The sequence below is a fragment of the Symphalangus syndactylus genome, chromosome 4, assembly GCF_028878055.3.
Source record: "Symphalangus syndactylus isolate Jambi chromosome 4, NHGRI_mSymSyn1-v2.1_pri, whole genome shotgun sequence".
Lineage (NCBI taxonomy): Eukaryota > Metazoa > Chordata > Mammalia > Primates > Hylobatidae > Symphalangus > Symphalangus syndactylus.
Genome location: NC_072426.2, coordinates 141,325,263 through 141,349,748, shown reverse-complemented (window position 1 = coordinate 141,349,748; position 24,486 = coordinate 141,325,263). Strand labels below are relative to the sequence as shown.

General features: G+C 36.4%; 1 protein-coding gene and 1 long non-coding RNA gene across 6 annotated transcripts in view; one reads left to right on the top strand and one right to left on the bottom strand.

Annotated features, from left to right (window-relative positions):
- Positions 1-1,275, bottom strand: part of ANXA10 (annexin A10) — a 147,309-nt gene extending 146,034 nt beyond the window's left edge. For 2 of the 5 annotated variants that reach the window (XM_063638410.1, XM_063638412.1), the window contains exon 1: positions 1,212-1,275. Coding sequence is in view for 2 of the 5 variants with exons in the window: in XM_063638409.1 (XP_063494479.1) it covers positions 1,212-1,238 (27 nt within the window). In the remaining 3 variants the exon portion in view is untranslated. The remainder of the gene's footprint in view (positions 1-1,211) is intronic. The other 3 variants (XM_063638409.1, XM_063638411.1, XM_055276359.2) reach the window with 3 other exon arrangements.
- Positions 1,276-7,423: 6,148 nt separating this feature from the next.
- Positions 7,424-24,486, top strand: part of LOC129480346 (uncharacterized) — a 100,429-nt gene continuing 83,366 nt past the window's right edge. Inside the window, exons 1-2 of the long non-coding RNA XR_008657001.2 lie at positions 7,424-7,527; positions 7,875-7,922. This is a non-coding gene — a long non-coding RNA (uncharacterized lncRNA). The remainder of the gene's footprint in view (positions 7,528-7,874; positions 7,923-24,486) is intronic.

The following is a 24,486-nucleotide window of genomic DNA, read 5'->3' as shown; positions in this document are numbered from 1 at the left end:
CGTGGAAGCTCCCAAGGCTTGGGTCTTCCACCCTCTGAAGCCACAGCCTGAGCTGTACACTGGCCCATTTCAGGCACTGCTGGAGCAGCTGGGACACAGGACATCAAGTCCCTAGGCTGCACGCAGCCTGGGTACCTTGGGCGCAGCCCACAAAACCACTTTTTTCCTCTTGAGTCTCCAGACCTGTGATGGGAGGGGCTGTCGTGAAGGTCTCTGACATGCCCTAGAGACATTTTCCCCATGGTCTTCGGGATTAACATTAGGGGCTCCTTGCTACTTATGCAAATTTCTGCAGCTGGCTTGAATGTCTCCCCAGAAAATGGAATTTTCTTTTCTATTGCAAATTTTCTGAATTTTTATGCTTTTTCCCTTTTAAAACTGAATTCCTTTAACAGTACCCAAATCACCTCTTGAATGCTTTGCTGCTTAGAAATTTCTTCTACCAGATACCCTAAATCATCTCTCCCAAGTTCAAAGTTCCACAAATCTCTAGGCAGGAACAAAATGCTGCCAGTCTCTTTGCTAAAACACAACAAGAGGCCGGGCATGGTGGCTCACGCCTGTAATCCCAGCACTTTGGGAGGCCGAGGCTGGTGGATCACGAGGTCAGGAGATAGAGACCATCCTGGCTAACACAATGAAACCCTGTCTCTACTAAAAAAATGCAAAAATTTAGCCAGGCGTGGTGGTGGGCGCCTGTAGTCCCAGCTACTTGGGAGGCTGAGGCAGGAGAATGGCGTGAACCCAGGAGGTGGAGCTTGCAGTGAGCCGAAATTGTGCCTCTGCACTCCAGCCTGGGGGACAGAGCGAGACTCTGTCTCAAAAAAAAAAAAAAAAAAAAAAAAAAAAAAAAAAAAAAAAACATAACAAGAGTCACCTTTGCTCCAGTTCCCAACAAGTTTCTCATCTCCATCTGAGACCACCTCAGCCTGGGATTTTATTGTCCATATCACTATCAATATTTTGGTCAAAGCCATTAAACAAGATAGTAGGAAGTTCCAAACTTTCCCACATTTTCCTGTTTTCTTCTGAACCCTTCAAACTGTTCCAATCTCTGTCTGTTAGTTCCAAAGTCACTTCCACTTTTTCTGGTATCTCGTCAGCAAAGTCCCACTCCTGGTACCAATTTACTTCATTAGTCTGTTTTCACTCTGCTGATAAAGACATACCCAAGACTGGAAAAAAAAAAAAAGAGGTTTAATTGGACTTACAGTTCCACATGGCTGGGGTGGCCTCATAAACGTGGTGGGAGGCAAAAGGCACTTCTTACGTGGCAGTGGCAAGAGAAAATGAGGAAGAAGCAAAAGTGGAAACCCCTGATAAACCCATCAGATCTCGTGAGACTTACTCACTATCATGAGAATAGCAAAGGAAAGACCAGCCCCCATGATTCAATTACCTCCCCCTGGGTCCCTCCTATAACGTGGGAATTCTGGGAGATACAATTCAAGTTGAGATTTGGGTGGGGGCACAGCCAAACCATATCAATATGATTCTATGTATAGATGATAGGGACAGGAGGCAGAGAAATTCCAGGCTGAAAAGGGTGGGTCCCTGGTGAAACCCCATCCTCAATCCCAAAAGCCTGAAACCACAGCTCAAAGTGAGAACTTACATCTCTGTTTTCCTGCTTGAATGTTGCCTTTTCCTAAACCATCCATGGCCCACCCTGCCTGCAAAGCTGTACCTTGTAAAGACCCCAGACTCAGTTGGAGAGGAGAAACGACTACAGCTGGATGTCAGAGAGAAGCGGCTTGACTTCAGAGGAATAGCTTGACAAGGTAACTTCAGAGAATAACCCAGTTGGAGACAGCTGGACTTCAGGGGAAGATTGCCTACACCCCTGTCCCCTTTTTAGCTCCCCTTCTCACTAACAGCCACTTTCATCAGCAATAAAATCCCCTTATTTACCATCCTTCAATCGTTTCACGTGACCTCATTTTTCCGGGACACCAGACAAGAGCTCGGGAGCCTCAAGTGCTGATACAAAAGGTTATCACACTGGCCCTTTGCCCTCACTGGCAGAGGGCAGCCGCCTCGCATGAAAAGGCAGAGGGCTCACTGAGCTTAACACTGAAGCTTTCTGTGAATGGCAGAGCTAAAAGACACACCCTCTGGGGCTTTGGGAGTCAGAGGCACCCCATCTGGTTGCTGCCATGGGGTCTGTAGGAGTTCCCTCCTTCCGGTGCTCTTTCTGGCTCCTGCACCTGCTCACCTATGCACTGCCTCCCTCATGGGGTGGAATGCAGAGGGTCTGAGTGAATGGGGTTTGATCCTGCCAGTGCCAAAACGGCCAGCTGGTTCCAGCACTCATGCACTCCAGTTCCCACCTTGTTCACCTGCGCCTTGCCTCCCACAAGGATTTGAGACCCACAGTCTGAGTAAACGAGGGTAAGCCCCACACAAGTCCCACGAAGGGGTCAGGGAAATATCCTGCTTCATAGAGAGACTGAAAGAGAGGGTGAGAGGTTAGGTAGGACACCAAAGGAAAGGCAACTTATCTCACAGAGGCAGGTGGACGCTTTTTATAGTGATAGAAATGTTCAAACACTGGATTGTGTTGATGGTTGTATAACTCCATTAATTTATTAAAAAGCATTCAATTGTATGCATTATTCTTGTCTGAAATGCAATTCAAAGCCAGAGAGACAATAAAAATCAAAGGAAAGAAGAGATGTTTATTTTCCTTTATTGTGTTCCAAAGGCAAACATTCTCAGAACAGAATTCTGTGAGCATTATTACTATATAAGTAATTTTGAAAGCATAAAGGGAAAGACATTTCATTAAACACAGCTGTAGGTGTATGTAACACATTAAATCATATTAAAAATGCAACATATATGTAAAGTGTAAATGCAGATAGCTTGAGGAGTTTCCCCTCATAATAAGTGTAAAAAGGATAAAGCTGGTTGATAAATACATTTGTTATGTTATACCATATTTAATTCAAAGAACCCTACTAAATATAGATAAACTGAGTCTTTAAAGTGTAAATGAGATATTTATTTTCAGTATAACTTTAAATGAGAATGACATACATTTTATTTAGCTGTAGAAATTCATTGAACTTGAAACCTCTTTATGGTATATGTGGGCCTCTTAATTATTTGTGGGTACATAGTACATGAATTCATATATTCAAATAATTTAGATACCATGATTGGACACAGTGGCCCACCCCAATAAAGATTCAAAAAAGCCACTGGCATTTAATAATGTAAATAAATGAACAAAAGCCATAATTTTAAACTAATTTAAACTAAACATCAGTTTTAAAGGAACAAATGTTTTCTTTTTCCATCTGAACCCTCTGATAAGAAAAGCCTAGTTACTATAGTTGGTGTGTGTGTGTGTGTGTGTGTGGGTGTGTGTGTGTGTAAGGCACAAGGGGATGGTGGGTGGAGAGGGAGCATGAGAGCAGAATTGGAGGAAATAATTCAATACATAATTCCTCCTAAGAGATTTGTCTTAAGTGGTTTCTTGAGTATATTTTCCTTTACTGTTTTTCTCAATTATTGCTTGTGTGAGAAGCATGAACTCATCAGAGAGAAAAAATCCACTAAGAAAACATGCAGAGACTCATTATGCAAAAACCTTGAAAAATGCTTCTATGATTTCTCCTTGATCATTACTGAGGCAGAAGTTAGAAATGTTATTATTTTTTTTTTTTTTTGCAGAAATTCTTCATCAGTTGAAACAAAAATGTAGGTAGTTGCCAGATCAGCAAATAACTGATTGAATACTTAGAGGTTTTATTGCTATGTTGTTCAGTTTTATAAAAAGGGCATTAGCTTTTACTTTGAATAAGAGGTTTTTTTTTAAATTTGATAGTGTAATAATTTTTGACTCTTAACATTGTGACACTGTATTGTTAGGCATGTAAAGAGCAAAGGCTGGACATACGTAGACAATTTAATTAAATTGAACCTAATGGCGAAATATTGCAAATACTTTTTCGTATGAATGTTTTATTTTTGTGAAGATCTGGTACAATTCTGCATGTAGTGGTTTCTACCTTTTTCTTTAAAAAAGTGAAGTTAATTAACATCTGTTTTCCACTGATAACATTAAGAAAATATGGTTTATAATTAAAGTGTTTTTAAAAGAGTGGGAGGACAGGATACAGATTCCAAAACTATCGTTACGTTAGATTGATTGCTAAATCCAGTTTTTAACTGTGAAATTAAAGGTAACATAAGCCATGATATATCAAACACTATAGCCATGAATATTTTGCTTCCAATTCCTATCACTACATCTATATTATGCCTTCTGTTGAAATAATAAAATATTAACTTTATCCTTGAGATTTTATCTTCTCAACTTTCCAATATTTGCTACATGTTACAAACTATTTGCTATACACATATGATAGTTATGTCTTTTTTATTTCTATAATTTGGATATTATTTTTAATTATTCTACTTATATTTTATTGTTTAGATAATTAATATAAAAGTTTTAAATTTTTGCTTTAATGTGCATTTATATACACACACAAACATGTACAAATATATATTGTATTGAGGTGAGAATATTTACCATGACATCTGCTCCTTTAAGAAATTTTAAGTGCACAATAAAATATTGCTAACTACAGGCATGATGGTGAACAGGAGATAGCTATACCTTATTTATCTTGCATAACTTGGATATTATCTTTTTACTATTTTTCATCACAGTAATTGTTTGTGAACCAAAATAAAGTTTCTGGAGTAATAATTATGATTTTAGAGCACTGACTAGCCTACTAAGAATTTTGATTTTTGTTTCACAGTTTTACAAGGGCCCTTATAATAATAACCTCCAGAAAAATGCTTCTCTTATAGCAAAAGACTTAGGCTAAATTAATTTCATAATAGATCATGAAAAGAACATTTTTAAAAGTATTTTATTTACCAATATACAGAATGCTTGCCCGCTTCTGAATTGTAACATGAAAATTTTTCAGTGTTTACCTTTGCTCTACTCTTAGAAATTAAGGTTAATTATGGATTATCAAAATATAAATAGAATAATAATATTTGAAATAATATTTAGATCAATAAAAGAAATTTTCTAGGGAAATCTACTTACTATTTTATGTGTGATTTTATGATAAAGTTTTAGAAGCTAAATTACACACACACACACACACACACACACATGCACGCAGACACACAAACTGAATGGATTTTTCCAAAGGAAACAATCCATTAGGGAATTTGTATTAAACATTGGAAGTTTTGCATTTTGTGGATGTGGTAGATTTTAATTTTTGGAAATAATCTGATAGTGATTGTCAATTTAATATAAAATTATTGGTATGTTTATTTACAAGTCTAAAGGTATTTTCCTTTTTTTGTTGGTTGTTCTAGTATGATACATGGTTGAAAGGAAGAAAAAGATCAGAGACGAATTTTTGGCCATTTATTATGTTTTAAAAATAATTGAGATATAATACTTAGGGTTTTTTTTGGGACAAGTTCTATTAAATAAGTAAAACCTTTATATATGTCCAAAATTACACTGTAAAATTTAAATTTTCATTCTCTAAGAACAGTAAAAAAAATACTTTCCTATACACGAGTTCTGGGTGTAAATTTCATTTGAAGTGTGCTTTGTCAAGAGCAGTTTACTTGTAATATTTTCAGAGCAGAACTTTGTCCTCAGATTCTGGGGCAGCTTGCTGTATACCTCTGTATGTAGTAACCCTACTGGCTGCATAATATTTTCTGTAGCGTTTTGTGTAGCATCAGATGTACAGAGCTCTCAAATCTAGGTCAGAAACTAAGAGTTTGTCTGCTTGGCTTTGTCCATGTGGACTGCATAGTTCATTTAGCTAGCATAATTTTCATGCCTTGGCTTTTGCCAGTGAAGGTATGAAGATGAATTATATTCCCAAATATATTTCTATTGTACTTAGAGACAAGTCTAACCCCCCCCACACTACAAAATACACACATAAGAAATGTTGGCTCTGCTGTTTACTGAGTGTCTTAGTCTATTTTGTGTTGCTATGAAAATACTTCAGACTGCTAATTAACAAAGAAAAGAGGTTTATTTAGCTTCACAGCTTTGCAGGATGAGAAGTCCAAGGGCATGGCCCTGGCTTCTAGTGAGGGCTTTCATGCTGTGTCACAATGTGGCAGAGAAGGTTAAAGGGGAAACTGATGCAAGCAAAGAAGGAAAAACCTGAGAAGTGTTGTGGCTTTATAGCAACTCACTCTTGTGGGAACTAATCCATTTCAATGAAAATTAATCCAGTCTCACAAGAGCAAGAACTCATCCCTACCTTGAGAACAGCACCAAGCCATTCATAAGACACCTACCCCCATGACACAAACACCTTCTACTAGGTTCCACTTCTCAACACCACCAAATTGAAGATTGAATGTTAACATGAGTTTTGGTGGAGACAAACAAATCATATCCAAACCGTATCAACAGTCTCAAAAGCCAGAAACCAGTGCTATGTACACAACATTTAATAAGTTACCAAAAGCTAAAATTCTGCTCCAGTATTATTGTCATGTAGTTTATCGTCTTTGACATTACTAGCTTGATCTATTGGAACAATCTCCTAGTTCTTATCACTAAGTTCCTTCTTTTGGCTAATACATTCATTCCATTTTCATAGTACGGCAAAGTTCTCTTCCCAAATATATTTTTCTCCTAAACAAAATTAATTTTAATAATAGTTAATGTTTTTCCTGCCTGTTGGATAAAACTTAAATTTCTTATTTTTTGATTTTGTGAGACCATTTATAATACAACACTAACTTGTCACTCCAGCCTTGTGTGTAGTCATAATTGAAAAAATCTCTCCTTCTGAACACATTATTTTTTTAAAATTTTTATTTCCTATGTTTTATAATTTAAATGTTTTATTTCATTAGTTTTAGGGTTACAAGTAGTTTTTGGATATATGGATGAATTGTATAGCGTTGAAATCTAGAATTTTAGTGCACCTGTCACCCAAGTAGCATACATTGTACCCAATAGGTAGTTTCTTTTATTCCTCACTCCCCTCACATCCTCCCCCATTGAGTCTCCAATGTTTACTATACTGTTTTACATGCCTTTGTGTACCCATAGCTTAGCTCTACTTATAAGTGAGAACATGCAGTATCTAGCTTTGATTCCTGAGTTACTTCACTTGGAATAATGGCCTCCAGTTCCATCCAAGTGCTGCAAAATACATTATTTTATTCTTTTTTTTAAATGGCTGAACAGTATTCCATGGTGTATTTGTGTGTGTGTGTATGTGTGTGTGTGTGTGTGTGTGTATGTGTATAAAACCACATTTTCTTTATCCACTGATCAGTTGATGGGCACTCAGGTTGATTCCATGGCTTTGTAATTGTGAATTGTGATGCAATAAACATACACATGCGAGTGTCTTTTTCATACAGTGACTTCATTTCCTTTGAGTAGATAGTAGTGGGATTGCTGGATGAAATAGTAGATCTGCTTTTAGTTATTTGAGAAATCTCCATACTGTTTTCCACAGAGGCTGTACTGATTTGCATTCCTACCAGCAGCGTGTAAGTATTCCTTTTTCAGCACATCCATGCCAACATCTATTGTTTTTTAACTATTTAATAGTGGCTATTCCGGCTGGGGCAAAGTGGTATCTCACTGTCGTATTAATTTGTATCTTCCTAATGATTAGTGATGTTGAGCGCTGTTGCATATGTTTGTTGGCCATTTGTACATTTTTGGAGAAATTTCTATTCATGTTTTTGCCTCCTTTTTAATGGAATTATTATTTTTTCTTGCTTATATGTTTGACCTCTTTTTTACCTCTTTTAAGTACTGTAATACATTGAGACATTGTCTAAACATGCCAGGTCCTTCAGGGATATAACCCTGAAATGTTTTCACTTTGCAGGCACCTATTCATTCTTCAAGATTTAGCTAATGTGCTTCTTCCTCTGAGGTAGGTTGAGCATTAAGACAGAAATATTTTAAAATAAAATATTTAGTTTATTATGGAAAAATAAGAAACTAATTTATATTGTTAGTAATAGTATTTTAAGTTTTGAAAGTTATCTTTTTTTGTAATATCCATAAAATAATTATAATTATTTTTAAATTCTAATGAGAGTCATCATCTTTAAATAAAGCATTGAGTATGCTATCTGGATAATATGCATTTTATATCATGATATTTATTTCCCATTATATTTTGTTAGTGTTTCTGCTGATGTTTTTCATATCTGTTATAAAAATTCTCAATATTCATCTTTAATGAGATAATATCAATTAATATGGTTGTCTTACTTAGATGTATATCATTACATTTATATTCTATAATTCTCACAATCTTTTATTTCTCAATGATGCAATATCTAATTAGCAATTTTCAACACTTCACTGTCAGCTTAGCATTGTATTTCAAAGCAATTTTGATAATTGGATGCATAAAATTTACTGCTGGCTCATACATTATTGAAGAAAGAACATTTTGAAAATGAAAATTGTACAATGACATGTACTTTGCAAATTAGAATTTTACGCTCTTGTAGTAAATTAGTGAGTATAAATCACGTTTTGATAGCATGCTTACATCTGTAATATAGAGGTATTTCTTTTAATAATTTAAGGATTTATGTAAAATATTTTTTAAAACAGGCAGATCTTTTATTTTACACATTATTTTTAAAATTAATTGCTTGGTTTTAAAGTGATTACAATTTCATAGTAAAACAGAATTTTTGAGAACATGTAAGTTTATTATTATCATCGTTTAGATGTGAGGAAAAAGGATATTCTCATCATAATTAAGGTAATATATATACACCTATTATATATTAAGGTAATATATATTTTATATATATAATACACATATACACACATGAATCTATTATTTCAAGCTTGCAATGTGTTTGGTCTAAAAGACTTGAAAATTTCTTGTTGGGACAAATATATATATTTTTTATGGGGGATAGTTTTTATTTTAATATAATTTCAATTGTTTAGCAAAATTATAAGAGTAATATAAAGAATTTTCACCTAACCTTTGCTCAGTATCATTTGTTAGATTTTTGTCCCATTTGCTTTCACTTTTGCTCACTTTTTCTCACTTTCATTCTCTTTCCTTGTTTCTCTCTCTCGTGTTCTCTTTCTCTTGTCCTCTCTCTATTTTTCACACAAACATGAATATATGTACACATACACTTGTGTCATTTGAGACTACATAAATTGAAAGTAAATTGCATTCATCAAAACATGCCCGTGTATCCCTAAATATTTAATTCTTAGTTAGCTAAGAACAAAGAAAATTTTCTTTCTGAATGACAGTACACCTAAATAAATTAGGAAATTTAATATTATACATTACATAATTTACATTTCATACTAAAATTTTTCCAATTATCCCACTAGTGTCATTTATGGCTATTTTGTTCTCAAATCTAATCAGGAATCATACATTGATTTCAGTTGTAATGTCACTCTCTTTTTATCTGAAAAAAAAAATTGAGTTTTTTTTGTTTTATGACCTTGACCTGTTGAAGATACAGGCCAATTATTTCACAAAATTTTAAACATGTTTTTGTCTGAGGGTTTGTCATGATTATGCCAATGTTAATCAACTTTTATGAGGAACACAGAAAAGGAATACTGTTTTCTTCACTTTGTGTTGTACCAGTAGGCATGTAGTTTCAGAATTCAGACTGGAACTGCATTTTTTTTTTTTTTTTTTTGGCTCTCCTGGGATATAATCTTTTATTGGTTCCATTTCTCTGGAAAACCCTGACTAATATAGTGGGTATGGAGTATATGTAATCCTTGATAATATTTAACAGAAAACAGACTAAGGTGCATTCAAAGGAAAACCAACGGTATGTAAAGAAGTCTTCAAACCAATTCAAGAATTGCTAAAGGAGAATGAGAGACTTTGTTCAGGGAGAAGTGGGCCAAAAAGAGAAATGATAGCTTTCAATATTGAGAGACGTGTCATAAAGAAAATGGCATCTGTTATTTGATATTGTACATTTGACTGGTTGAAAGAAAGAACAGATTTGTTCTGAATTGTAAGCCAGCATAAGGTATGACGGTACAGGTTACAGGAAAACAGGAATACATTCCTAACTGTTGAACTCATATTGTTTTATTATAAAGAAATAGGCTTCCTGGTGTTGGAGTGCTTAAATAAGAAACAGGTAAAAATATCTCAGAAAAAGTTAAAAAATTAAAATAATTGCTTTTCTAAAAATTCCCCAGCAATATAATGTAATGAGTCTCTATTCAAATCGATTTGAAGGTATAGCAGTTTGTATCTTATTTTTTCTTTTCTTTGAGACAAGGTCTCACTGTGTCACACAGGCTGGAGTACAGTGGCACAATTTCAGCTCACTGCAGCCTCAACGTCTCAAGCTCAGGTAATTCTCCCATTTGAGCTTCCGAGCAGCTGCAACTACAATAGTGGGTCACCACGCCCAGATAAATTTTTGTGTTTTGTAGAGACTGAGTTTTGCCATGTTGCCCAGACTGGACTTTGTATCTTTGACTTTGCTTTTTTGTTTAGACTCTCCTCAACTATGAATGAACTTATTATTTTCTTCTAAATTTATTGATATTTGTTCCTGGATGCAATGAATCTATGATTATATATTATTATTGTGACTTTTTTATGTGTGCAAGACAATATGGATAATAAACTTTTACTGCAATTATTTATTTTAATGAAAAATAGAACATATACAGATAATTTTACCTGTAAACAAATGTAACCTGCTTCTACAGACTAAAGGGAATGGTGATAGTAATAAATTATATGTGATCCCAAATACTATCATAAGTTTTAGATTTATCACTTGTACAACTTCTCGAAATAAAGCAATACCAAATTCAGCATTTTGCAAAGGTATAAATAATATTTAATATAACTGCGTAAAACTTTAGATTTTCTACTGAAATAAAAAAAATTTAAAACAATTTTTACTTTTGTTTGGAATCAACTACAGTCCCTTCTGTTGATTCTGTCCATTTTTCCTTCATTTAAAAATTGTAATTTAATTTTTTTATTTTTTGAGATGGAGTTTTGCTCTGTCACCCAGGCTGGAGTGCAATGGCGTGATCTCTACTCACTGCAACCTCCGCCTCCTGGGTTCAAGCAATTCTCCTGCCTCAGCCTCCCAAGTAGCTGGGATTACAGGTGTGCACCACCACACCCAGCTAATTATTTTTGTATTTTTAGTAAAGACGGGGTTTCACCATGTTGGCCAGGCTGGTCTCAAACTCCTGAACTTGTGATCAGCCCGCCTTGACCTCCCAAAGTGCTGGGATTACAGGCGTGATCCACTGCGCCTGGCCGCTGTAATTTAATTTTTAGAGTTAGAACCAATCCTAGAGGTTACCTAGATGATCAACATTTTTTATTTTGAAATTGAGAAAAGTTTAACTTGCCTGAGTTTGCAAAATTACTCTCCCAATGCCATTGAAAGTGGAATTAGTAAGCAGCCTATTTTCTCTACTATTCTGCACTGACTCTGCAAAATGAAATACAGGTGTTGTCTTATGGGCTGGCTTATACATCAGTTACCCCCTACAAGACTGCCTTTACTTAGGTCAACATCTCTGTCTATAGATTCCTTTTCATGTACAAGGAATTTTCTACTTGAAAACCAAATCACTAACAGATATCAATGATATCTAGCTTTAATTGTTTGAACTGGATTCGGTCCTTCATTTTCTAAATTGACTAAAGTTTGTTTAACTTCAGGTTTTAAGGTGGCTTGTGGTTTATTTACCAAGTTTTTAAAAATATCACAAATGTATTCCTATGGTTCAAGATTCTTACTTCACTCAAAGCTAATCACTTGCCCAACCTCGCCTACTGTAAGTGCTAATATATTACTAATAGAGGATAAGATGTACTCAGAAATGTTTGTGCTTAAAAGATTTTCATCTTACGGTGTTAACCTTCTTTCTCTCTGTCTACTTTGAAAGCTGTAACTCATATTTGAGTTTCTTTTCTTAACATTGTCACAGATTTTGTGCTTGAGCACATCTTTTAGCTGTTAAAACTCAAGTTTTTCTTTGAGTTTAATGCAAAACTGACAGAATAATCTTAAATGTTTAGTGAAATTATTGCCAGATTGTAAATCCTTATGGAGTTATGCTAGCGAAGACAAAACATTTCAACATTTGTCTTAGATGTTTGCTAATGAAGACAGCCTTTTAAATTTGCATCATGTCAACTCTCTCTTATTCTTTAAAATACATATTCAGCTGAAGAAAAACACAGTAGTGTTCACATTCCAACAACCTTTTTTTTCCCAACAGACGATGCATGGAAAACATAGTCCTGTGTTGCCAACACTGGGAAAATGTTCCTTCCGAGGGAGGTGCTCTGCAAGCCTTCTGTTTACCACGAACTTGCTTAAACACATTCAAAATTTCATACTCAAGATTTTTCTCAAAGCGGAGAAAATCTGTTAGTAGCAGAATTAGAATTGTCACGAATGATATGTTGTTATTATAATGTCCAATATGAAGATTTTTTCTTCTGACAATACCCGTTAATACTTTATTTATTTATTTATTTATTTATTTATTTATTTATTTATTTTTGAGATGGAGTCTTGCTCTGTCGCCCAGGCTGGAGCGCAGTGGCGCGATCTCAGCTCACTGCAAACTCCGCCTCCCGGGTTCCCACCATTCTCCTGCCTCAGCCTCCCGAGTAGCTGGGACTACAGGCGCTTGCCACCACGCCCGGATAATTTTTTATATTTTTAGTAGAGATGAGGTTTCACCATGTTAGCCAGAATGGTCTCAATCTCCTGACTTCGTGATCTGCCCGCCTTGGCCTCTCAAAGTGCTGGGATTACAGGCGTGAGCCACTGCGCCCGGCCCTTACCATTATTTTTAAAGCAAAGAACATTTTATTTTTTCATTGCTCTCATAAATTAATACAAAACTAATCATTGAAATGTTTTAAAATGCATTTTCATATCTCTGTGGTACATAATGTGTTATTAAATGTTTTGTAGCAATAGCTAGAACCTGAATAATTTTATTGTATTATGAGAAATTTTTTATTTGTGATGACTTATGCATTTCCTAGAGAAATTCACCTAATTTTAAGGATCCCATACCACTCTCCTTCTCACTGTTAATATTGTTCCTAATGTCTCCTTATATTACACTGGTAATAATGTTTACATGTGACATATTTTAGGGCTTTCTCATAATTCTATGAGATCAGGGGTATTTTGCTAGGTTGAAAAACCTTAGGAACAAAGTTTTTGTGATTTGTGGACCCAGCAACGAACTTTAACTGTCAGTCAAGTTTGATTCAGAAAGGACATGATTGAAGTAATGAGATTAATTTGCTGGATGCTTATATAACAAAATTTAGAAGCTTGGAAACTAGAGAGATTATACAGGTCTTTCTGTTCCTGCAGACTCGGGTATCCATTTGTGTCAGAATGTTGCCTCATGGTATGAAAAAGGAGAGGCATTAAATGTAAATAAACATTTATATTTTGATGATAAGATAAGTGTTGGCCAGGTAAAATTTGTAATTGAAGTGTCATGCTTAAACTTATGTTTCTGTCTATGACTGTTCCTCATGCAGAACTTATTCTGTGCTAAAAAAAATTGGATAAAATAAATGAAACATCTGGTTTCATGCATTGGCACAAAAGCCAACACAGGATTGAAAATCTTGAGAAAAAGGACATAAATGAGTGGAGCCTTAAAATTGCCAGGGGCTTATTTTATTTTATTTTTATAGATGAAGTCTTGCTGTGTCACCCAGGCTGGAGTGCAGTGGCATGATCTCGGCTCACTGCAACCTCCACCTCCTGGGCTCAAGCAATTCTCCTGCCTCAGCCTCCTGGGTAGCTGGGATTACAGGCGCCCGCCATCACACTTGGCTAATTTTTTGTACTTTTAGTACAGACGGGGTTTCATCATGTTGGCCAGGCTGGTCTTGAACTACTGACCTCAGGTGATCCACCTGCCTTGGCCTCCCAAAGTGCTGGGATTATAGATGTGAGCCACTGTGCCTGGTGGCCCTGGGCTTCTTAACTCATACTTTTCAGGCCACAGTAGAAGAAGGGAGAACAGAAGCAGAACAAGGCAATCTCTCAAGGTGAGACAAAGAAGGGAGCTGTGGGAAGCTGAGGCAGCTAAAATTTGCAGGGAAGAATATCATAGTGGAGATAACTATGAAGAAAAAAGAGCTCGAGATATCAGGATAGGAACCCAGTTGAGTCTTTTACTATTTATTGATCTATACCTGCAGAACTCCAGGGATCTAAGCAAGAACAACTCTTGGAGAGTTGTAAATTGAAGAATTCCCAGTGCTCACACAGGGTTGGGAATTATTTGCATTCTCTTCAGCCAAGTAAGTGACTGCCTGAAATACTAGACATTATATATGCAATGTCAAGCATCTGATATAAAATTACTATGGAAATTATCAAATGTGATCCATAACCCAGGAAGGAAGAAAATCCATTAATAGGAAAAGACCTATAAACAACAGAACAACAGAGATGATAGATTTACTGACAAGAATTTAGCTATTATAAATATAATAAATATGCTCAAGAATACAGAGGGAAAAACATAATTAGAAGAGAAATGGAATATGTAGAAATGAAAAAAGATAACTATTCCAAATGAAAAATGTAATATCTGAAATGAAAATTTCAATCGGTGAGCATGAGATAATGTGACACTGAAGAAAAAACAAACAAAAAAGATACCACTGAACTTAAAGTCATAGGCCCAGACACTATTCAGGGCAATGTACAGAGATTTAAAAAAAGATGAAGAAAATGAAGAGTCTTAGTTACTTGTGGGACAGTATCATGCAGTCTGGCTTATGTGCAATTGCAGTTCTAGAAGGAGAGGAGTGAGTCAGTGCAGAAAACAATTTGAAGGCATAATTTTGATAGACACCAATAATCTACAAATAATCACAGATATGACAATAGCAAGGCACATTTCAATACATTTTCTGAAATCCAGGAATAATGAAATATAAAGTTAAATTTACAAGAAGCCAGAGAGAAAAGAAACAATACAAACAAGGGAACAAACAGAGTATCTTCAGATTTCTCATCAAAACAATGTAGCCCAATAATAGCAGAAGAGCATCTTTGAAGTGCTATAGGAAAAAACTAAAATACGCCAAAGCAGAATTATTTAGTATAAATATCATTTAAAATAAACATTAAATAAAAGCATATTACAAAAATAAAACCTGTGAGAATTAATTGCTGTAAGTTTAAAGTAAAATATGAGTATACTTTACAAACCTACTAAAATTCAGAAAACTACAATAACTATGTTTATATCAGCCAAAGTGAACTTTAGGGCAAAGTATAATATCAAGGAGAAAGAAAAGCATTTATAATAATGGAAGTATAATGTGCCTAATTATAGATCAATATATGAAGAAAAACTATTTTTAAAAAGGTATAGACATATCCACAGTTTCAGATAAAGACTTCAACATTCCTCTGTCAGTAATTTTATCTAGTAAACTAGTCTGAAATACTTTAGAATAAAAAATACTTGAACAATCCATCAACAGTTTTGAAAATTAGACTAAACAATTTCGGAATACTCATGTTTTCTAAGTAGATATGAAATAGTCACCAAAATATATTACATGCTGGGCACAAAAGAAGTATTAGATTTCAAATATTGAATTTATACAGAATAGGTTTGTTTTGTAATCACAATGAATTTAAATAAATTGAGAAAATATTTGGAAAATCACGAAAATTTGTAAACAAAGAATACTATTCTAAGTAAAAACAGAGTGAAGAAGGCGTTACAATGATAATTTGAGAATATATTTCCAACCAAACAAAAGAAAAATATATCATAATTTCTAGGATAAGTTAGGTCAGTGTTTAAAGATAAATAGGTGGTTTTAAATGCTTATACTAGAAAATAGGAAATTTCTGAGATCAAGTAAATGTCCACCTTGAAAAGATAGAATAAGAACAAATTAAAACTACAGTAAGTAGAGGACAAAAATACTTTAGGAAGGACATCAGTGTAATGGCCTCCAGTTCCATCTAAGTCCCTGCCAAGGACATGGTCTCATTCTTTTTTATTTTATTTATTTTATTTTATTTTATTTATTTATTTATTTTTACAGCTTCATAGTATTCCATGGTGTTTATGTATTATAATACATTTTCTTTATCCAGTCTATCATGGATGGGCATTTGGGTTGATTCCATGTCTTTACTATTGTGAATAGTGCTGCAAAGAACATACATGTGCATGTGCCTTTATAATATAATAATTTCTATTCCTTTGGATATATACCCAGTAATGAGACTGCGGGGTCAAATGGTAGTTCTTTTTTTAGCTCTTTGAAGTATTGCCACACTGTTTTCCACAATGGTTAAACTAATTTACACTCCCACCAACAGTGTATAAATGTTCCCTTTTCCGTGCAACCTTCCCAGCATCTGTTTTGACTTTTTAATAATAGCCATTCATTTTCAAACATGAAAATGGGAAATGGAGTTAACATTTTAGCTCCATTTTCTCAAGAAATTTTAGCTCTATTTCTTGAGAGAAAAATGGCTTTCAGCTCCATGTCTTGAGAAAAAAAGGCTTTTTAGCTTTATTTCTTGAGAAAAAAACCTAACAATTTCTTGAGAACCAAACCAAATAACAGTGTTAGAAGAAAATAAAGCTTCAGAACAATACAAGTACTGATGTAAAAAAATTTTTTGAAAATGTTAGCAAATAGAATCTAGCAATATACCTTGGCCATGTAGGATTTTTTTTTTCATGAATGCACGGTTGGTTTAACATTACAAAATCAATCAATTCAATTGGCCCAACATACGTTTCAAATTGAGAAGCAAAGACATTTGATTATCTCTCTACATACAGATAAAAACTTTGATATAATTCAGCATCAGTTTAGGATAAAATCTCTCAACTACCTAATATAGAAGAGAATTTCAACAGAATAAAGAGCTAATGAAAACAAGGAAATATTCTAAAAGATGAAATACTGAATATCTCGTTCTTAAGATCAGGAAAAAGACTGATGCTGTTCTCACAACTCTATGCATGTTTTTACTGGAGCGCCTACCTGGTACATCAAGGCAAATAAAGGAAATAAAATAAAGGCATAAAGATTAAAAGTGAATTAGTGAAACTTTCTATTCTTATAAGGCTTTATTGAGTATTTAGAAAAATGAAGGAATCTACAAAAAGCTAAAAGAATGGATAAGTGCATTTCTTGAAGCAATTTATTAAATGGGTAATAGTCAAAAAAGTACCTATACACTAGCAATGAACAATTAGAATATTATTTTTTTGAAAATACAGATTAAACTGGTATCCAAAGGTATGATACACTTAGAGATAAATTTAGCTAAGTATATGCAAGACCTGAAACTACTACTAAAAATTACAAAACATTGCTAAGGAAAATAAGACCTCAAAAAAAGTTTTAAAATATGCATGTACAGGTATTGGAAGACTCAACCATTTTAAAAAGTCAGTTTTTCCTAAATTGATCTATAGATTCAATGGAAGTATATTCAAAACCTCAGCAGGCTCTTGTTCTTGGAATGAGGTAGAAATGGACATGTCCCTTCAAATATTTAACAGACTGTATAAAGGAAAAATATAATACAATTTTGGGAAAAAAGAGCAAATTGGATTAATTTACTTTTCTTGACATCAAGCCATATTATGAAGCTGTAGTAATCAAGACAGCATGGTATTTTCAAAAGACAGACATATGGGGAGATAATCTAGAAATGGAACCATACATATTTTGTCAACTGGGGACCCCAACAGGGAAGTATTTTTATCTAATTTCAAAAATGATGCTGACAAAAGTGATAGCGATTAAAAAAATAACATCAACCATTTCCTTACACCATATACACATAGAAAAATAATTGGAAAGAGATCCAAAACCTAAATGTGAAAGCTAAAACTGTAACACTTCTAAAAAAAGAATGTAAAATATCTTCGTGATCTTGGATTGGGCACAGATTTCTCAGGACACAAAAAACAAAAACCATAAGTACTTACATATTATCCTCATGTGCTGCATAACAGTGTTTCTGTTAACAATGAACCACCATAAGATTATAATGAAACTGAAAAATTTCTACCACCTGGTGACATCATAGCCATCATAACCTCATAGTGCTGCACATTACTTATGTGTTTGTAGTGAGGCTAATGTGAACAAACTTACTGCACTGCTAGTTGAATAAAAACATAGCACATACAATTGGGTACAGTATATAACACTTGATAATGAAAATAAATGATGTTACTAGTATACATAGTAATTAAACTATACCTTTAATTATTATTTTAGAGTGTACTCCTCCTACTTATTAAAAAAAGTTAACTGTAAAACAGCCTCAGGCAGGTCCTTCAGGAGGTATTCCAGAAGAAGGCCTTGTTATCACAGGAGATGACAGCTTCATGCATGTTATTCTCTCTGAAGACCTTTCAGTAGGAAGAGATGTAGAGGTGGAAGACATGACATTTATGATGCTGACCCTGCGTAGGCCTCCACTAATATGTGTGTGTGTGTGTCTTCATTTTTAACAAAATAATTTAAAAAGTAATACCTACTACTTATAGAATAAGGAAGAAAGAAATAATATTTTTGTGCAGCTGTACAGTGTGTGTGTTTTAAGCTAAGAATTATTACAAAAGAGTTAAAAATTAAAAGAAATTTTATAAAGGTACAGTAAGCTAAGGTTAGTTTATTATTAAAGAAACATTTTTGAGTAAATTTAGTGTAAAATAAGTCCCAAGTAGTATACAGGGATGTCCTAGGCTTTCACATTCACTCACCACTTACTCACTGACTCACCCAGAGCAACTTCCAGTCCCTTAAGCTCCGTTCATGGTAAGTGTCCTATCTAGGTTTATCATTTACAAATCTTTATGATGTATTTTTATGGTACCTTTTCTATGTTTAGATATGTTTAGGTATATGAATACTATTGTGTTACAATTGCCTACAGAATTCAGTAGAGTAACATGTTGTACAGGTTTGTAGCCTAGAAGCAATGGGCTATACCATATTACCCAGGTATGTAGTAGGTTTTACCATCTAGGTTTGTGTAAGTACACTCTATGATGGTAGCACAACAAAATCTCCTAAGGATGCATTTCTCAGAATGTATCCCCATTCTTAAATGAGACAAGATAATGTGTGTATGTCTGTGTGTATATACATCATACATACACGCAGACACATTGTTCTTTTTCAAATTCAAAGTCTCTAAGGCTCAAAATATATTGTTAAAAATGTGAAAAGATAAGCCAAAAAGTGGTAGAAAATATTTGCCATATACATATCAAAGAACTTATATTTTGAGCATACAAAAATGCTTAATATTACATAGTAAAAAGTACAACACAATCATAGACAAAATATTTGTAGCAACATTTCACAGCTGAAGGTCTGCAAAATGAAAAAGACACAATATCTGTACTCATCAGGGAAATATAAAATAAAAATCCCAATGAAATCCATTATATACCATAAGAAAGGTAAAATTAAAAATACTGTGAGAAGAGAGAGAGAGAGAAATCAACTAGGCAGACAGTTAGGGTGAGGGTCCTCGGTAGAATTCCCTTCCAACAAAAAAAACAACCCAAGAGGTCCTTTCTTTTTCAACAAAGAGCAGCCTGAGAGAACAGACTACAAACACAGATAAGGGAGACAAACTCTAACACAGAAAGGGGCCTCCCGCATGACATACAGACATACAGTGTTCCCCAGTAAACACAGTCCTCTTCCTTCTTAGAAATACTCAGTCCAGGCGCGGTGGCTCACGCCTGTAATCCCAGCACTTTGGGAGGCCGACACAGGCGGATCATGAGGTCAGGGGATCTAGACCATCCTGGCTAACATGGTGAAACCCCATCTCTATTAAAAAATACAAAAAATTAGCCAGACGTGGTGGTGGGTGCCTGTAGTCCCAGCTACTCAGGAGGCTGAGGCAAGAGAATGGCACAAACCCAGGAGGCGGAGCTTGCAGTGAGCTGAGATCATGCCACTGCACTCCAGCCTGGGTGACAGAGCGAGACTGCATCTCAAAAAAGAAAGAAATACTCAGACAAGGAGACTTACACAGGAGTACCTACAACAACACTGATTAAGAACTACCCTGAACCAGACACCTCTACCTTAGAGTGTTTTACCCCCCTGCCATTTTTACACATACACAACAGGAAGAGACAACATAGAATAACTCAAACTAAGAAGCCCACATACACACTAGAAAGGGTGGGGTAGGGACTCAGAAATTCACACCTTATGTAAATGAAACACCCCACCTGAACAACTTACCCATTAAAACCCTTATTTTTCACTGTAAAATGACAACCCATCTTTCTGGGACCCCTCTTTACTCCTGAGAACTTTCTTCCTTTCACTTATTAAACTTCTACTCTGACCTCACCTTTAGAGTGTCCAAATCCTCGATTTCCTTGGCCATGAGACCAAGAACCTCAGGTGACACCTCAGACAATGAGACCATTTTCTTTTGGAGGCTCATCCAGGATTTCATTGAAAGGGTGACTTGGAGCAGACCCCAACTCTTTACTTTCATTTCTGAGGCCTCTGGTCCTTATTTTTGTCAAATCAAGAAAATCAGCAGGCATCTGTTGTCCATCTAAACATGACAAACAAAGCCAACTGTCTAAAGACACAGATGACAGGCTTGCTGGGGAGGACTTAGCTAATCCCCCAGCACACTCAGCGTTCTGGGAATGTTGGCTCTGCTCCAGGCTGGTTTCCTTTCATGGAGAGCCTAGCCATTGCATGGGGCTGGAAGAGGTCCAGAGGCAACTGAAAGTTTCTGGCTAGGGCCACACCCTGTTGTTACCTGAAGGATTCTGGACTAAGCCCAGTCCCTGAACGCCCAGTGGGTATCGGCAACAGAACCTCTAAACTTTTCCTATCACAGTTTTCTCCCTTTCTTTCCATGGCTACTGTGTCTCCTATTCCCTCTCTGTATTCAATAGTGTGGCAGTTTTTACAATTTGGGGAAATAGACTTGTTAGGAAGGATTAACAAGTGCCTTGGCAATCAAGAATGTAGCTCAAGAGATTAGTGTTTTTGTAATTTTTTAGAAACAGGAGGATTTCACGATCTGGGTCTAAGAGATCATTTAACTCCCAATGATAGCACTTCCTAGGGTTAGACAGGGGGCTATCCCCCGCCCCCCTGACCTGCCAGTGAGTGGCCCCCTCTTCATTTGGGCTGTTTCTTTTCCCATGTGAGGAGTCAACACTGCCCAGCTAAACTAGATAGTCTTTATATGAGACAAATTAACTTGCTCCTACTGGGAGGCATGTTGTGGGGATGGCCTGTCACACCTCAGACCTCTCTCTCAACACATTGTCTAGAGAGCATTTGGAAACAAAACTATAGCCTGGTAGTTCCAGGTTTATAATGCCACCTGGTGGAATGGAAATCTTCTCCCTGGGGAAGCTTGTTGGCTGTTGGCCAAAAGCCTCTGCTTTCCCAATTCTTCTACCGATTGAGCCCCTCCACAAGAGACCAGGACTTACATCCTCTCTGTGAACAGGAAAACACTGCCTATGACGCAGAGGAGAGAGCGGTTCTTCTAATCCTCAATACTGTCTCCATCAACAGATTTTGGCTTCAATACTGTCTCCATCAACAGAAAGACAGTCATGATCCTTACATTCTTTTGAGACACCTATTCCACCTCCGACTAGAATAACATTTAAATAATGAAGAGGTCCTATGTTTGAAAGTCAATCCGAACCACAGCCTAAAGATAAATACTTTAACTTGGGCCATAATACCAGAATATAGGACTCAACCCAGAATACTCCCTTCACTGAAGGGCCTGGCCCAAATAAAACAGTTACATAGTCTTTCCTGAGATCCTTCTGTAGTGGGGACACACCAACCACACAAATCTAAGGAATCAAAGGGGAGTTCTCAGCAGAGGACTAGGGTCTCACACAGAAGAGCGTGACCATTCCTGCTTGACCCACCCCTCTGGGTCCATGGGTGGAGGTCACACTTACGTCCATGAGGGACACCTTTAATAGATGCTGAGGCACAGGCAACAAAGGAAGGAGGATAACAGGGGGGATGCCCGCACTGCCTTCCTCTCCACCTGGGTCACTCCAAACAAAGGGACAAGACTAAGGGACACCTTTCTAGATGGTTAACAAACCATCTTCAGCCTGCACTCCTCTCAAGTGCATTCGGAAGCACTGGAACTCCTTTGACCCTGACATTCTGAAGAAAAAACAGCTCACATTCTTTTGTACAAGGGCTTGGCCTTCTTACCAGCTTGGGCATGGACAAACCTGGTCTTCTGAGGGAAATCTTGATTTTAATACTATCCAACAATTAGATCTTTTCTGTAGATGGGAAGGCAAATGGTCTGAGGTCCCCTAGGTACAGACTTTCTTTGCCCTGTGAGACAACCCAGACCTCTACAAGTGATCTACAATTGACCCAGCTCTTCTAACAATCATATCACCATAGGGAATGATTCCCCAAAGCTAAGAAAACAAATTCCTGGGTTATCCTGTGAGACAACTATTGAGTGTCTCAGTTTTTTTGTCCCTTTTATCTGGGGCCCCCTCCTCCAACTTCACCATTGGCTCCTCCAGTTCCACCACTTTCAACACTCCCCACTTCCCCAGTTTCACTTTTACCACTACAAGAAACGCCTGATGGGTGTGGTGCCACTAGGGTACAGGTTCCCTTCTTATTATAAGACCTTAGACCAATAAAAGGAGACCTGGGTAGGTTCTCTGATGATTCCGACAGGTATGTAGAGGCTTTCCAAAATCTAGCCCAGTTGTGTGGCCTCACATGGAAAGATGTTATATTACTCTTAAACCAAACCCTAAGAGCCACTGAGAGACAGACAGCTCTACAGGCAACAGAAACATTCAGGGATGAACAACATGTTTCTTATGAGAGGCTAAAAAGGAAAAGAGGAGATAAGGAAGGTAAGGAAATTATGGAACAACCATTCCCAATAGGAAGAGAGGCAATGCCCCTTGAAAACCCTGACTGTGACCCTAGTGAACCCACAGATGAATGGAAAATGAAACACTTTTTAATGTACATATTGGAAAGCCTACAAAAAACTAGGGCCAAACCTCTTAATTACTCTAAATTGTACACCATAGATCACAGACCAGATGGGAATCCCTCAGTTTTCATGGAAAGGCTGAAAGAGGCCTTAATAAAACACACTTCCATGTCTCCTGACTCAGTTGAAGGACAGCTAATCCTAAAGGACAGGTTTATTACTCAGACAGCCCCTGATGTTAGAAGAAAATTACAGAAAAAGTCTATAGTTCCAGATAGTACCCTGGAGAACCTCCTGAGGGTGGCCACCTTGGCCTTTTACAATAGGGATCAGTTGGAGGTCCAGAAAAAACAGAGGAAGCACAGGAGAAGGACAGAGGCCTGTGAAGTCCAGAATCCCTGAGGCACATCCACTAATTACTATCAGTGTGGCAAATCAGGACACGTTAAGAAGAACTGTCCGGACAGTAAGAAGAAGCCACCCCAACCCTGTCCATCCTGTGGCAGGAACCACCGGAGGTCAGATTGCCCTTGGAGACATAGGTCACTGGGTCCAGAACTGGTCTCACAAATGATCCAACAAGACTGACAGGTCCCAGGGCTCATTTCCCTGACTCTAGTGGCCCAAACTGCCATAACTGCCCAGGAGCCCCAGGTGATTCTGGAAATTGAAGGAAGGAGGGTATACCTTCCTCTGGATATTGGAGCCAGTCTCTCTGTTCAGGCCTCCCCTTGTCCCAAACACAACTGTGAAGGGCATCTCAGGAAAAGTATAGTCTCATAATGTTCTGCATTCTCTCAGACTGCCCTGCTGAATTTGGTCTTTCTTGACTCACATTCCTTACTTATGCTGCTTTTATTTCAGAGAATGACTCTATGACATCCAAAAGACATCCCATTCCATGGTCTATCAGACATGCTTATAAATAGTCTAACCTCTATTGAAGACATGTTTAAATGTTTTCCCATGAGGAGGCAGAGCTCTATGCAAATAAGAGAATGTGGTTAGACCACTGCTTATGTGATTCCATATACTTTGTAATAATTAAAGAAGCTTGTCCGTCAGGCCACACAGAGGATTTCCTAGCTGGTGGTGGTTGCTGTATGTTGACCTAAATTTCACTTTGGATTCATTAAAAAAATATAGAGTATGAAATATAAATGACTTCCTTTACCTTCTAAATAAAATATATGAAAGTTTTGAGGAGAAGAGTCATGTATAGCAAAATGTGAATGTGAATGGTGGCATATGCCAAACTTCCAGGAGTTTTTATCACACAATGGCATAATAGCAGCTGTGGTAAAAGTGTGATAATGAGAGCACTTGCAGCCTTATCCTACAGTTTTCACATGCTTATAATTCCACAGGGGAAAAATGCCACTGCTGAGAATGCTTATACTTCTTTCCTTTTCAGTCTAGTCTATG